The sequence below is a fragment of the Cucumis sativus genome, chromosome 3 (genome assembly GCF_000004075.3).
Source record: "Cucumis sativus cultivar 9930 chromosome 3, Cucumber_9930_V3, whole genome shotgun sequence".
Taxonomy (NCBI): domain Eukaryota; kingdom Viridiplantae; phylum Streptophyta; class Magnoliopsida; order Cucurbitales; family Cucurbitaceae; genus Cucumis; species Cucumis sativus.
In genome coordinates, this window is record NC_026657.2 from 10,356,578 (window position 1) to 10,371,613 (window position 15,036).

The following is a 15,036-nucleotide window of genomic DNA, read 5'->3' on the forward strand; positions in this document are numbered from 1 at the left end:
CTTCTTTGATTTGTTACTATTACTTCTATTGAATCTCACACCTGAGCTTGAATTGTGATGTACTTTTTGCATCTTAGCCAAGGTCGTTGTGCATGGTTGAGCTTTCAAAGGTGGATCATTTGATTCAAGCTGCTGTGTTGCTACATCCATCGTCCGTTACTGTTGATGACATCAAAGGTTTGTTTATAAGTTTGCAATATTATCTTTGCTCGGTTATTTGTTTTATTTAATAAGAAATATTTTCATTTTGGAATATAAAAGTAAATGAGGCTGCGTCAAATGCATCGAAAAATCAGACAAAAGAAAGAAGTGAAACTGCAAACAAACAATAAACATCCAAAGAACCACTAAATGCTAACCAACGCATACAAAATCCTCATTTTCTGTTAGCTCCTAAATTATGTAATAGCCACAACCAAGCAATAACATACGCTTAGTTCTAAATCTCACATTTCATCTCATTCTATTTGCAAAATTCATGGTCTTCTACTTCCACTAGATGACCAAAACATAGTTATCTCTGAGAACTCCTTTAGAGTGTTTAGACAATCTTCCTTTCTGTAGCTAAGCACAAACCAAAGGTCCAAAATATTAGAAGACACTTATTCGATATAAACTATCGGAAACAAGCATTGTGTCGATAATGCATACCGATCTTATGGAAAATGCACGAATGAGATTGAAGGAACGTGCAACAGTAGCATGCTCGAAAGGAAGTTCAATGAGTTGAATGCAATGGGCTGAGGCAAAAGATCACATCGCTATCTAACGCGTTTGTTTTCCATTTCTGTAAGATAAAAAACAAATGAGGCTAGTTTGTAACTTTGTTGGTGACTTTTTCATAGTTAGATATTGCACTCTAAAGCAGGAATCTCATATATTGGTAGACTTAGCTTGTTCTCTTATGAGTAGTAGATGAAATTAATTTAGAAGTTAAACTAAGCTCGATGCTTGTGGATTAGTGTAGGGGTTGAAGCTCCCATTTCGATACTAGGAGCCAAGATGGACCAAGTAATCTCCACCCGAACTCTTGAAACAATTCGAAGTCTCTTATCCACCAAGAAGCCTTTGTCATATCTTACTCTCTCTTACACAACACGAAAATTACAAGTTATTGTTTCTTATCTTATTTAAATACCATTCTTTCACATCAATTCAAAATATGATCAATGCAGAGATCACTACATGTGTTGAATTAAATAATCTAAAAGATCATGATATTGTAGATTCAAGACACGACAAATAGATTGATAGAATTGTCAATGAATCAAGCTTATTATTTGACAAAACTTTGATTGACAAGGTTTGTCATGTTTGTTAACTATTTAGGTTTTGTTTTGTATAACATTTTCATTTTTAGTTTTATGTTTTGAAATTTGAGATGATTTCTTCAACTGATTTTTAGTTTATCATTCCTTAAGTCTCGCATTTCTCGATATTATCTACCTAGCCACCTTTGTTGATTTTGGGTACAAGGTACCCTCTTATGGGCAACTTTATTGTTGTGTTTATGTTAGATTTCTCTTAAATTTTATATGATAGTTTATAAGTCAAATTCTAAAAACAAAAACAATATATTAAAATTTATTCTTTTGGTTTTCAATAATTAACATCATTTTTTTAAAATATGAGTAAAATGCGTGGATAACAAGTAAAATAAATATATAGGTGAAAATGACATCTATCAAATTTAATTTTCAAAAGTAAAAGGAGAAAAGTTTGGTTGTTGAAGACTACTTCTTTTTATTATTACTTCTAATCACAATCATTCAATTTTTCTAAAGGAGAAAATATTTGAATTGGAGTCAAAATTTTAAAATAAACAATTTAAAAGCTTTTACAACTTGACTTTGAATTTTGGAATTTATGAGAAAGCAGTGTTTAAAAAATAGAATTGTAATTAAATGAAACATAAGAGAAGAAAGTGAATATAAAATAATGTTTGTGTATAGATTACTTCTCCCTATCAAACAAGTGTCCTCCATTCTTCATCATCTTCATTTTTTTATTACTATCTCTCTTTGATGTTCAAGCACCTGTTAATTATTTAAAGGAAAAAAAATCATACAATGGTCATACATGTATATCATCCATCAAAATTTGAAAACTAAGAATGATTTTTGCTTTTAAAACTTGAATAAAAATATGGGAAAATAAATATAATTTTCGAAACAATAAAATGAAATAGCTTTTGTAAATATTTTAAACAAGTTTAGTCCAATTACACTAATATTAATCAGAAATTTCAAATACAATATTGTTTAGTCATCAGTGAGGTGGAGAATTATTTGGATTAGTATATTATCATTCAAAAGGTGAAAATGTCACACATTTGGAATTATAAAATTACCGATTTTTCTTTTGTCGTCTGTTATAATCATATTATAAACTTACAACCCATGAAAATTATTTGAAAATGAAATGTTCGTCATCATTTGCTATTGTTAAAGAGAAACAAATAGGAAGAAAGGACGAAAATTTAGGAAGAAGAAGAAGAATTTGGAGTATTTATTAATGGGGTTACGGTTTATCCATTCATTTGACGTAAGGGCTGAGGCAAATTTCCATCTTCTTAAGCATTTATTTACTCTCTTCCACTGAAATCTGTCATACAATCAGTCATACAGTAAAACGAAGGATCCTGATTGAATACAAAAATGTCAGGTCCTCAATGCTGTTCAAACCCACCAACTCTAAACCCCAGCAGCGGCGCCGGCCATATCGAACAACTCGGTGGCCTTACCACCTACGTCTCCGGCTCCCCTGACTCCAAACTCGCTGTCCTTTTTATTACCGATGTCTACGGTACGGTAGCTAACCCTTATCATTCTCATATATATATATAAATATATGGTACCTACAGTAGGATAGGAGGTGTTTGACTTCTGGGTGAAGGGAATTTCCACATGGGTCTCTCTCTTTTCACTGTCAAATTGTAATAAATATTCTTTTGGGAGTTTGGGAATTGATAAAAATTTCTCCTGGCCCTCGATCTAATACTATACTATACTTCGTAAAATTTTATTCTTTTTCGCTTTCACTGATATAAGATGCATGTGAACGTCTAGTGTCCTAAGCTTTTCTTGCTGTCTTGCGCTTTGCAGGATTTGAAGCTCCACTTTTAAGGTACTTCTAAAATTGGAGAGATTGTGCAATTGCTGCATTGCTTCAAGTGATTTTGTTGCTAAAGAAGAGATTGGTTTTATTCAGTAAAGAAGATGGGATATGAAGAGCATTTCAGTATAAGTATAAGCAGCAATTTTTAGAGTGTACACAAAGAAGTTGCATCTTTTTGGCTTTAAAGGAAAAAGAGCAACGGGCCACTTTTGGGAGACTGTGTTTTAATATTTTATTAGCTCTTCTTGTTGTGAACTTTATATCCATATAACTTGTATATCTCTACTCATGTATTCCTTTTTAACTTCCTTGGCTTTGACCTTGGCCCCGACCCTTTTTCTTTGGGTGGTGGTTTCACACCGTTCATGAAACCATTTCTTATTACCAACAAATTAGAAGGAAGTTGAAGATTGGTATCTTTTGCTGCACATATCTTTGGATTCTACTTGACACTAATTTTAGCTCCTTTCAATTTGTAGGAAGCTAGCAGATAAGGTTGCAGCTGCTGGGTTCTTTGTGGTTGCTCCTGATTTCTTCCATGGAGATCCATTTGTCCCAGATGATGCTAATAGGCCCATTCGGGTTTGGTTACAAGATCATGAAACTGTTAGTTCTTGTCTTTCACTTCATTACTGCAGCACTTTCTTCATTATCATCTATCTGCCGCTGCTGGGAATTATCTTAATAGGGTTGATAAGGAGTTGACTGACACTGACTCGTGTGCTTGGTGGCTTGCTCACTCCTATCTAAGAAAACGTTTTTTCAGTTTGAAAATGGGGTGGCCTTTGTCATCATGTTGTTGTATTCTGAATATCGCCAAAGAAAACCAATCATTATACTAATTGAAATGCGAGAGTTCAAATTCGTGTTGATATAATGGTTTAACAGGAAAAGGGTTTTGATGATGCGAAGCCAGTAGTTGAAGCTCTGAAAAACAAAGGTATCACAGCGATTGGAGCCGTAGGCATTTGCTGGGGTGGTGAGTATATTCATCATGTGTTTCTTATTATCATATTTTGTTCGTATTGTTAAGAACATACAATTATCCACTGCTTTCAATTTGCAGGAATCTATAATTTCATTCATATTGCTGAATACTTACTATAATTTGTTAATATTACCTGGATGAAAATTTCTTACTTCTGTTTGAATCGTTTTGAACTTTTGTACCCTCAGCCAAGGTTGTGGTTGAGCTTGCAAAAGTGGAGTTGATTCAAGCTGCTGTGTTGCTACATCCTTCGTTTGTCACAGTCGATGACATCAAAGGTTTGTATTTTGGTTCCAGCATCTATTCGCTTTGACCTCTTTTCCTTTTCCTTTGTCTGTCGTTTTTAGTAAGAAACACTTCCATTGTTGAAGATGAAAGACTGGAAGGCTGCTTCAAATGCACCCCAAGTCAAACAATAAAGCAATCGAACTTCGAACAATCAATAGAACCTCTGAACACGAACCAAACCATACAAAACCACATTTTTATAAGCTCCCCCCCAATTGCATAATAGATAGCCACACCACAGCTTAGCATTGACAGGTGCTTAGTTTTAAATCTCCGCATGTCAACTCATTCTCAGGTGCTTAGTTTTACAATTAATGCATTAGTGAGGCTGAAGAAACACGCAGAAGAGTGTTTCCAAAAGGATGTTTCTCCCTAATGTAATAGGCCAAACCAGAAAGATCTCATTGTTTTCTGACGAATATATTTTCCGTCTTTTTAAGAAGAGAGAGGCAATGACCTCATGAGCTAGATAATAGATGGATAGGCTTGACCCTTTTCTTTCACATTCACCAAACCAAAAAAAAATTCTTGCAAAACAAATCACGAACAAATAGGCAATGACCTGACAAGCTAGGTGGATGGGCCTGATTACTAAATGTTTTGTTTTCAACTTTCTGCACTTCAAGCAGGACGCTTTCTAAAGTATGAGGCTATATGTTCCTTCTGGCAAAGGAAAATCTCAGATTGACTGACTTGTTCTGTTCAGTATCAGGAATTATTTCTTTTATTTGTGGTAACTAACTAGTAAGAAATGGATGAATACAACTTAATTTGCTAACTGTTTCCAATGTTTACTGATAACTGTAGGGGTCAAAGCTCCCATTTCGATACTAGGAGCGGAGATCGATCACATGTCTCCTCCAGAACTCTTGAAAGAATTTGAAGAAATCTTGTCTGCAAAGCCTGAGGTAAGAGTGAGAGCCATCTTATTTTCTTTCCTTTTACTTCCTTTAGTCGAACTTTTATCATGATATTTTTTGTGAATCTGATCTTGTCTCTCTTAACAAAAAAAGAAAAGAAAAGTTGTTTACATTGACAGCAGATACAGGTTAAAAAGCCTAAATCTAATTACTTGTGTTAAGTTATATAGACCATTTCCTTGGTTCATTTTAGGATCTTACACTTCTTCATTACCCACATATGCATTCATTCAACTTGAAAGTAGATGTAAATTTTTTACTTCTTCGATTTATAGGTCGACGGGTTCGTAAAGATCTTTCCAAAGGTTTCTCATGGGTGGACTGTGAGGTACAAAGTGGAAGATGAAGAGGCTGTCAAATGTGCAGATGAAGCTCATGAGGACTTGTTGGCTTGGTTTACTAAGTATGTTAAGTAATTGAATTGGCCATTGTGAATCCCTGTTGTTAGTATCTTTGTGTTGTGAGCCATTTTACTCTTTAAGCTCAGAATAAGACGTTGGGATATGCTGCTGCTTTCTAATATCTCATTGAAAAACATGGGAACAGTCGTAATATTAGCAGATTTGATGATGATCATGTTGATGATAGTACAACAATAAGTTTTGCATTTTCTTTGTGTGAGATTGAAACATCTCTTTGATTTTGCAGGGAGAATAGTTTCTACTATACTGAACCATATTTTGGTCATAATTTTTTTCCAAAATTAAAATTATGAAATTTTGAACCTTGTATGGATTTGTTAATCTTACCAAACACTTAAATATCACTTTTCTTTCCAAGGAAATAACACCACTTATTCGAACTATACAAATTTTTATAGGCTATAAATTTATCAAAGGCAAAAATGAATGTAGCTCAATTAGCACAATGTTAATATCAACGTGGAAGTCAAAAATAAGATTCTCAACAACTATCAATCATATGTAAATATCATACAAAATGATTCTCTATATCTTCGGGTGTCGATTATAACAAGGTTTAAGAGAAGTTGTTAAGAATATTTGGCAAATATTCTGCAAGCAAACCCCTTTGGTTGAATAGTTCGCCTTACCATTTTCTTTTTGGGTTAAGCCTTTTATCCCTTTTAGGTGGAGTTCAGTTCATTCATGATGCTAACTCAATCGAGAGAATTACATGCGAGATGAGTTCGCGCCCTACTTTGAATAGTTAGCCCTACCCATTTCTTTTTGGGTTAAGCATTTTTCTAATATTTTCTTTTTACTTGAGGCATTTGGGACGAGGAGTGACTTATAATAGTCCAAGGATTATAATAATATGAGTATTATAATAGTCTGTGTTTGAGATGCAAATTATTATCTCAGCTTTTGTCGGCGTTGCTTCCTTTTATGATGGTTGTTACTGGAATTTTCGATTTAGTTTGGCCTTTTCCTTCCACTTTTACTTGATAAATATTTGGAACTTAGTAAGAGAGGGGGTGTGAGAAAGAGGAGAGAGGAGTGAGAACAAGTATTATCATAACACTAGGATTAGGAAAATCCTAAACCACTCCACTCCATTCCTCTCTAATCTTAGGGCCAAACAGCTCCTTACAACGACTATTAGGCGCAGAACGAGGAGTTTGATTGTTTATTGAGAGGGAAAAGAGAAAAAAGAAACAAGATTCCTTGGGGGCTTAGGAGGCAAAGGTTGTCCCTTTTTAGTAGGGTTAAGAAGAGGAATTAATCTGATGAAAAGGCATAGGAAGACTCCAGTACTCCTTAGCACCATCTTTTCTCAATAAAATTAAACTAAAAGAAAAGGAAACAAAATTCTTATTGAAAAATGAAGACTAAATATTCATATTTAACCTTTTTGAAGAATGATCTCTTTTTCTCTGAAAAATCAAGACTAGACGTAGAATGATCTCTTTCTTTGTCCTAATAATATTTTCAGAATTGATTACAGCTCCAATTCTTTTTCTTTTCTTCTAATCAAAGTTTTAATTCAACTCAAGCCAATTGATTCTTTTAATTCAATAAAACAAATCATAATTTTCCAAAAATGGATAAGCTAATTAATGTCGAGACTCACTAAATAAATAAGAATAACATAGTTTTCAAGAAAAAATATCATTTAATTATCCAATTCCCATGACACTGAAGAAGGGTAAAAGTAAATTGAGACATACTTCAAGAACAATTGGAAGAAAATCAAAATTATATGCACTTTCATATGAACAAATCGATATTTCCTTAAAATACAATAGAAGTTCAACATTAACAGGGCATTTCACTGTCCAAAACATAGTTGAAGGGACCAAATATTCCTAAATTTTCTCGGCATAATCTCTCAATAGTTGACCCTTTTCTTTTCTTGTTCAGGGTAGGGGGAGCTTACAAAGACTACTGTACAAACTAAAACCACAGACCTTGCCAATGTTTACTTCATTTCATTTAAATAGACAACCAACAAAATAGGAACACTAAATTTATAATTCATACAAGAATAATTTATAGGGCATCAATTGAATACAGGAAGAAAAAAAATTGTCTAATTCCTAAATAGGTCAATGGTTTCCCTGTGTTTTCTTTTGCTTCCAACGTAGTCAATATAACCTTTGCTTCACACGCCTTCCATTCAGATCGCTGCCATCTAAAAAGGTCAAATTTCCAAACCCAGAAGTAAGGACGTTGTGTTCGGTAACTCTTGCTACATATTGCAGTAGCTCAGTAAGAACAGCAGGGCAGCTTTCTTTGAGATAATCGAACCCGTCGGATTGCATCACGGCTGAAAATTTACTAAAATACTTTAGACTTTATATGTCAAATACAATGATTCAATTTATGCTTATCAACCCTTTTAGCAATATATAACTAGGAGGGAACAATCACAAAAAGATTAAATTCTTTCCATTTAAATGTTTTAGCAAATTATGTATAAAGTAATGTTTAGCACTAGAAAAGGGATGATGATCTAAAAGGGACTGTTCAATAGGTTGACCCAAGAGAGACAGTGTCGCTAATTCATGTTAAGTAGTTGTCCCAAGAGAAGGATATGGTGTGTTGAACAACTTCCTCTGACTGATCAATACATTCATTCTATTCTAATAATCGAACAATCATGACTTCTCCTGAGAAGCTTCCATAAAATATGTCAACTACAGAAAAACCTGTCTTAACACCTAAACAACATTTTATTGAAACGTTCAAAAAAGGTTTATAAACACAACAGACTATCACCATCTCACAAAATATATAAAGGACATTGAATGAATCGTGAGCTATGGCATACAATGTTGCTTTTCAAAAATAGTAAAGAGTCCATCTTCCAACATCTCTGTGATCATAGAGTTTTAAAGACTAGTTTAATTTTTGCTGTCTAATGCCATTAGAACTCTACTTTGGAAACCGAGTGGATGATTTTGGTCAATTGCTGAAGGGTACTTGGTGGGATGGCTATCTACCCGTTTCTCCGTATCATCTCTTCTTAAACTTCGTTTCCTATGGATGGAAAAAAGAAGGATCAATCAAGAACAACTTATCAAAAATGTCTTCAAATGAGTTCAGTTATTACTAACCCGCCCCCCCAAAGAAACAAACTGGCAATCCCACAGCAAACCCTCAAGGTCCTCCCCATGCCTCCGTAAGAGATTGAAAATGCACCATTGCAACAGCAAAACAATAGAAGAATGCACCACAGAAAATCCTAGGTATTCACTCTCCCATGTGAAAGTTAAAACCTACCACACAAACACCTTAACCTCCTTTAACCTGCCAGAGTGAAGAGAACATAGAGGCAACCGAGGTGGGAGGAGGGGCAGAAAAAATAAGGAAGAAAACCCTCTAGAAGGATCAAAGGACGAGAGCTTGAGTGATGAAGCCCAAGTGACTAAAGAAACTTTTCCTTAGGTGTGGCCTATAAGAGAGGATGCTCGTATCTGGTCCCCTAATCCTTCTGGAGATTTCTCATGCCATTTCATTCTTTCCTTCTTACATGTTCCTTCTCCACAAAGCACTGCTGTTCCTTCTCCCACTTCAGATGCCTCTAAGTTCTATACCACTGACAAGTTATAATTCCAAAAAATGCGTGTGGAAAGTTTTAGCTGGGAAAGTGAATACCTTGGATCGTATCCGAAGGCATTCTTCTTCCGTGTTGTTACCAAAATGGTTTTCTATTTGCAAGACACATTGGGAAGACCTTGAGCATTTGTAGTGGGATTACCAGATCCAAATCGTTGGAGAACCTTGTATGGTGGGAGTAGAGCTTAAGATAGGGAAGGGATGATAGCTCATTCTTGAAGGAGGTACTTGTGAGTTCTCCATTCAGGGAAAAGGCAAAGTCCAAAAAATCAATATACATGCATACTAATCCAGTCACCACGACCTAAAATCTCACCATGCTCAATGATCCCTTACTTGACTTCATATTTGAATCAGCTCGAGACATGGTGGAACACATACAATCACATTGTTAACTGTTGAAACAAAGGATCGGTAAACAAAGCAACCAGCTGAATATTTCTATGATTAAACAAGGTCACTCATCAAATCTTCAATATTCTCACAAACATCCATCCACCTAACATTAATCCAACTCCATCACTTCAAATAGCCCAACCCACAGAACTAGCTGGCATGCCCATATTGCAGAAAAATATTCTGGCACTAGGAACTCTATGTCTCCCAAATTTTGTCACAAGACAATGCCAAGCCCATCTCAACAGTAAATAGAAAATAAGGACCAAATAAACAACCTATATTCTTTGTCCCAAACCTTAAAGATTTTCTCTTTATGATAAATTGACAACCTTGTTTTACCCATGCGATTGTCTCAACAACTACGGCTAAGAAGCTGTGAGAATTTGACAGTATTCTAATTTCCTGGGTCAACAAAAGTGTAATAGAAAAAAATTAGGTGTTTTGTGGTTTTCCACTTTTTTCATTCATCAATGACGTGTTTCTTTATCCAAAAGAAAAAAGGAAAAAAAAAAAAAGAGTGTAATGGGAAACATAAAACAATTTAAATTTAGAAGATAATACAACTGAAACTACTTGATGTTATTGTTTACTAAGAAGTGAGTCCCTTTCTCCATCTTGTTAACAGGGTCCACTATTTGCATAAGAAAAAATTACTGAGCCATATTAGCGAGTCCAATTTTATAATAAAGCCATACCTTTTAAGTTTTCAGGCATGGCGATAAATTTGAGGCATGCAGCTTTCAATTGGAAACAATGGTGCTGCTCAGCTAAAGCTAATGTAGTTGCCACAGTATTTATGGCAATATCTTCACAGAGGTTAGCCTCACAAAGCAATTTAAGCCTGTCTAATGCATAACGATCTGCAGCTGCAAGAAGATGTTGAGCCATCAAAGTTGATGCCCACTTAGAGTTTGCACCAACAAGCTCAAGCATGTCTGGTAGATTGTCCCAGTACATGAAATGAAGTAACGCCTGCAGATTCCAATAACAAAAAAGAAGTTCAGAATTATGCAATATGCTTCATCCCAAGCTCTTCCTTTTCCCCATGGGTAGTGGTGTGTTTTACATTACATAACAAACTTCCAAGGATTTGTAAATCTTGGAGACTCAGAGTGTATTTATCCCCTAACAGGAATTATTGTGCTATGCTGGTAAGGGTTCTCTTGAATCTCTGATTACAGCCAAACTCATTGACATCATTGATACTAATAGGAATTAAGAAAGTTCAAAGCTCTTACTCTTTTCTTAAAAATTACACTGTTTATTTTCAGGACTATCAAACACACATTAGGAACTAAGAAAGTTCAAGATTCTTACCCTTTTCTAATAGTTACACTATTTACATGGCATGCCACACAACCAATACCTTTTCGCTTGGAAGCACCAACAAGTTGTTCGAAATATGAAGAAATAAATGAAACCTTTTTCTCTTGAAAGCATTGACAAATTGCTAACAAAATTAAAAAACTATAAATGAAGTCTATAAGGTTCCTATCATCATGTATATCAGTAAGTGTATTATATGCAATTTAAACTGACTGCAGCACAACAGCATGCTTGATTCTCTACATGTGACCATATGCACTGATCTGGCTGTGTATGTAAGAGATAGAGAGGAGAGAGAACCTTAAATACAGGAGCCTCAATGTCTTCAACCTTTATGCATCGAGTATCTTTATCCTTCAATGGGCCAAAAAGTTGTGCCCTGAATACAGGTGAACGGGCTGCAATGACCAACTTGTGGGCTGCAAATATTTCACCATCTACTTCAAAATTGACATCAGCACACTTACCACTTTCCAAAAGCTTCCCAAATTGCTGGCCAATGCTGGAGAGAGGTGGTGTTATAGAATAGATTTTAGGTCCCTCCGTTTGTGATTTAACAACACCAACAACACATTTAATCGAGAGGCAATCATCTTTAAGGTAATCTGATGACTCTAAAAGAGTTCTTTTGAAATAACGCTTATAACCCCTGAAAATTCATACGTAATATATCTTTTTAGCCATCATACAATCATTAAGAAAATAATAGACACAACTTAAAATAAAACACACAATAAGTGCCAAATTTTTTGTTGGAAAAAGAGAGTGAGAACATCATACAAATGTAAAGGTTGCAATTGAAGGGGACTTAATAAAACAGTACAAACTGAATGTAACATAAGGGGAAAATGAGAGAGAATTCCCAAATCCACAAACACATTTACATACATCAAACTCTAAATAAAATTTGTCCAAAGGATTGCTGTCTAAATATCTCATTTCTTCTATGATAAGCATGAGTGTGCAGGTCCACGTACATCCTTGGTCCTTGACTAATTCTTCCATAGAACCCTATGGCAGTTTGATGTAAACATTCTTATTAGGTACTGTGAATTCAAACAGATCTAGGTACAACTTGCCTCTTTAACTAGTAAGCCAAACTCACAGCAATTAAAAGTAGAGAATTGATACCTTGGGGTTTTTGTTCGAAGTCCATTACATTATAAATTGGCATCATCAGGTCTAATAGCTTATTCAACTTCTTTCCGTACAATTTGTAAATAAAAGTAAATAGGATGCTTGAATCCTTTAACTGGATGATAGGCAATTGGAAACTCAATCCTAGTTATACCATCCAAGGGGACATGCTCCTCTAGTCCAATTTCTCTTTTGTTTCAGTGGAAAAAGAAAAACTTCTCGCAACCATATGTTCATGGAATTTAAATAAAAACAAACTATCCAGTTGAACAAATAAATAAGTACCAACAAACGATTGGATCACATAACCTTTCTAAGTGTAGAGTCTAGAACCAACTCAATCAACGCTGTTTTCTAACTTCCCCAACTTACTAGCGGATGATAAGTGCTAAGAACAAATTGAGCAAAACACAATCATTAAAGAACAATCCAAATCAATAAGCAAAATAATTACCACATGCTTCCACGATACTTGAGGGTGTATGGACCGCTCTCGAGCCTCCTTTCAAAATGGCTATGAACCTTATGATTCCCTTTTCCACTCTGATCGAAAAGTGTCAATTCAAAAAGAGCCCTAACATCGGCGCCATCGCTGACCAAGGCTATGAAAATAGAGACATACGCGGCGTTGTCCTCCATACTCTTGCCATCGGGATAGAAATAGATAGCCCATTCGTACCCACCAACAAGAAACGTATCGGATGTAATGTATTTCCCAATTCCCATACCTTTATTGAGGGAGTACCCATTGATCTTAAAATCATGCGTAACATTAACGGTCTCGAATCGAGCGGTAGAGGAGGTGACCGGTAAAGGATGAGAAGGATTGGAAGAGGCTTTAGAGGCTTCTCTAAACAATTTGATTGTGCCCATCAACTAAAAGTTTGAGAACAATCGATGTTTTGCAAAATTGAATGATAATCCCCACGAAAAAGGCAAAATTGAAATAGTGGGTTAGGTTAAAAAGTAAGAATTGAAGAAAGGGTTCTGAAATTTAAAGCGAAAATCAGCGGCAAGGATTATGAATTTGGGAGGCGGGAGAGTTGGAGAAATGGTTTACGGTGAAGAAGACGAATCGAGGGAAGAAGATGAAGATGAAAGAGTTCAATTTGGAAAAGGAAAAGGAGAAAGAAAAAAAAGTCCAAACATGAAAGTGCAAAGACGAGAGCATTGGCTTTAATAAAACATCAGAATCCAATCCACCATGAACTTTCTTAATTATCACATGATTAATTTATTAATTAATTAAATCATTGTTTTGTTTCTCATTAATTATTTGTTGAACAATGAGTTTTTCCTTTTCCTTCATCTTTTCTTACCAAACCAACCAATTCAACATCCCTCATCACATCACCCCAACTTCTATATCACTAATCTATTCTTTTTATTAATGGCTATTACCTTCATACACTTCTTACACACCCACCTCATATCATTTCAGTTTCCCTTGCATTCATACAATTACTCTAATTAATCAATATCATTTTTATTCCTTCTCCATTTTTTTTCTTCCAGCCCAACATCACTTTTATCTTTATTGGTTTGATTTAGATGTTAGACACTTGTTATTAAAGTTTAGATCATATGATTTTACTTATAATTGACTTACAACTTACATGCTATGCTTTTATTACACATGGACTATTTCCCTTCTTGTTTATGAACTCCCCCAACTCTATTTTTATCATTTTCTTTAAGTACTAAACACTTTGCTATTTTTTTTTCCTTTTCCGCTAAATTTGGGGCCACAACTTTTGTATGTAAAGCAAAGTATTTTGTGAGAAAGATGATTAGCAATTGAAGGGGATAAATTACGCCCCCTAATAATCAAGATCAGTAATTAGAATCGGTAGAGTTCCGATAAGGCAACTTTTGTATATCTTTAAAAAATAAATAAAACATAAATCACACACTATATTTTTTTATTCTTAAACAAACGCTCAAACTTTATTTCCTTATTTGGTGTTTTTTTCAAAGGTTTTACCACTACTTTCTACAATTCAAATATTGAAGTTAGGTTGAGTTTTAGACATTAATCCGTTAGTATCTAATACATTAATTTAGAAAGTAACTACAACGATTTATATCCTCTATCGTTACATTCAACCATATATGATAACAAAATACATACTATTGAGTTTGTGTATTCTAATTTATAAATATGTTATCGTGATTTTGAGATCGACTTACAAAAGTGAATAATGAAATAAAAGATAGTTTACTCACTTGTTCAGTAAACTCCATTACATATACGAACATGTTAAGCTGAAAATATTGCTAGAGTCACACATGATCCAGATATTAGTATTAATTTTTTCCTAGAAAAGAGATGACGTATTTACCTTAACAACGACAACGATAAAGTTTGTATTTTTTTCATAAGATATGCAATATTGTTTCATTTTTATTTTAGAGACTTGGGATGGAATTTTTTTAATTAAATTAGATAATATATTCTATAGAATTATTTGTTGATGTCTTCTCCACTGCCTTTCAATAATACACATATTTAATTTTTGTCTTTGTTGAGCTATAATTAAAAAATATATATATTTTTTAAAAAAATGTATTCATTTATTGGTGACTTCATGAGTTGGGGCAATTGAATTTTCCCAAAATAGGAAACCTCCATATGTAGATTTTCTCTTGTAATGTGATATATATATATATATGTATATATAGCCATGATCAATTAAACAAATTGTATATAAGAAAACATTTTCTTCTTCAAAGTTCCATCTAATAAATGTATCTTATATTGAGTCAATGTTGATTTAACTATTTAATCAGCATTATCCTTGATAAATAATTACTTAATTATTAACTTATATTTAATATTTAG

At 34.2% G+C, this 15,036-nt stretch overlaps 2 protein-coding genes across 3 annotated transcripts; one reads left to right on the plus strand and one right to left on the minus strand.

Annotated features, from left to right (window-relative positions):
- The first annotated feature begins 2,464 nt into the window (after positions 1-2,464).
- Positions 2,465-5,922, plus strand: LOC101211476 (endo-1,3;1,4-beta-D-glucanase). Its single transcript, XM_004134109.3, has 7 exons — positions 2,465-2,805; positions 3,105-3,126; positions 3,597-3,723; positions 4,006-4,096; positions 4,294-4,383; positions 5,201-5,301; positions 5,589-5,922. Exons 1-7 carry the CDS (start codon positions 2,658-2,660, stop codon positions 5,727-5,729), a joined length of 720 nt encoding a protein of 239 aa, XP_004134157.1. The 5' UTR covers positions 2,465-2,657; the 3' UTR covers positions 5,730-5,922.
- A 1,537-nt stretch (positions 5,923-7,459) lies between these two features.
- On the minus strand, positions 7,460-13,360 carry LOC101211721 (BTB/POZ and MATH domain-containing protein 2). 2 transcript variants are annotated; one of them, XM_004134110.3, is made up of 4 exons: positions 12,649-13,358; positions 11,358-11,706; positions 10,427-10,703; positions 7,460-8,040 (listed from the first exon to the last, which is right to left on the minus strand). In XM_004134110.3, the coding sequence occupies exons 1-4, from the start codon at positions 13,065-13,067 to the stop codon at positions 7,859-7,861; spliced, it is 1,227 nt and encodes a 408-aa protein (XP_004134158.1). In that variant the 5' UTR covers positions 13,068-13,358; the 3' UTR covers positions 7,460-7,858. The 2 variants fall into 2 exon arrangements, with proteins under 2 accessions (XP_004134158.1, XP_031738799.1); XM_031882939.1 differs by lacking the exon at positions 7,460-8,040 and adding an exon at positions 8,331-8,753 and having other exon boundaries at positions 12,649-13,360.
- Positions 13,361-15,036: the final 1,676 nt, after the last annotated feature.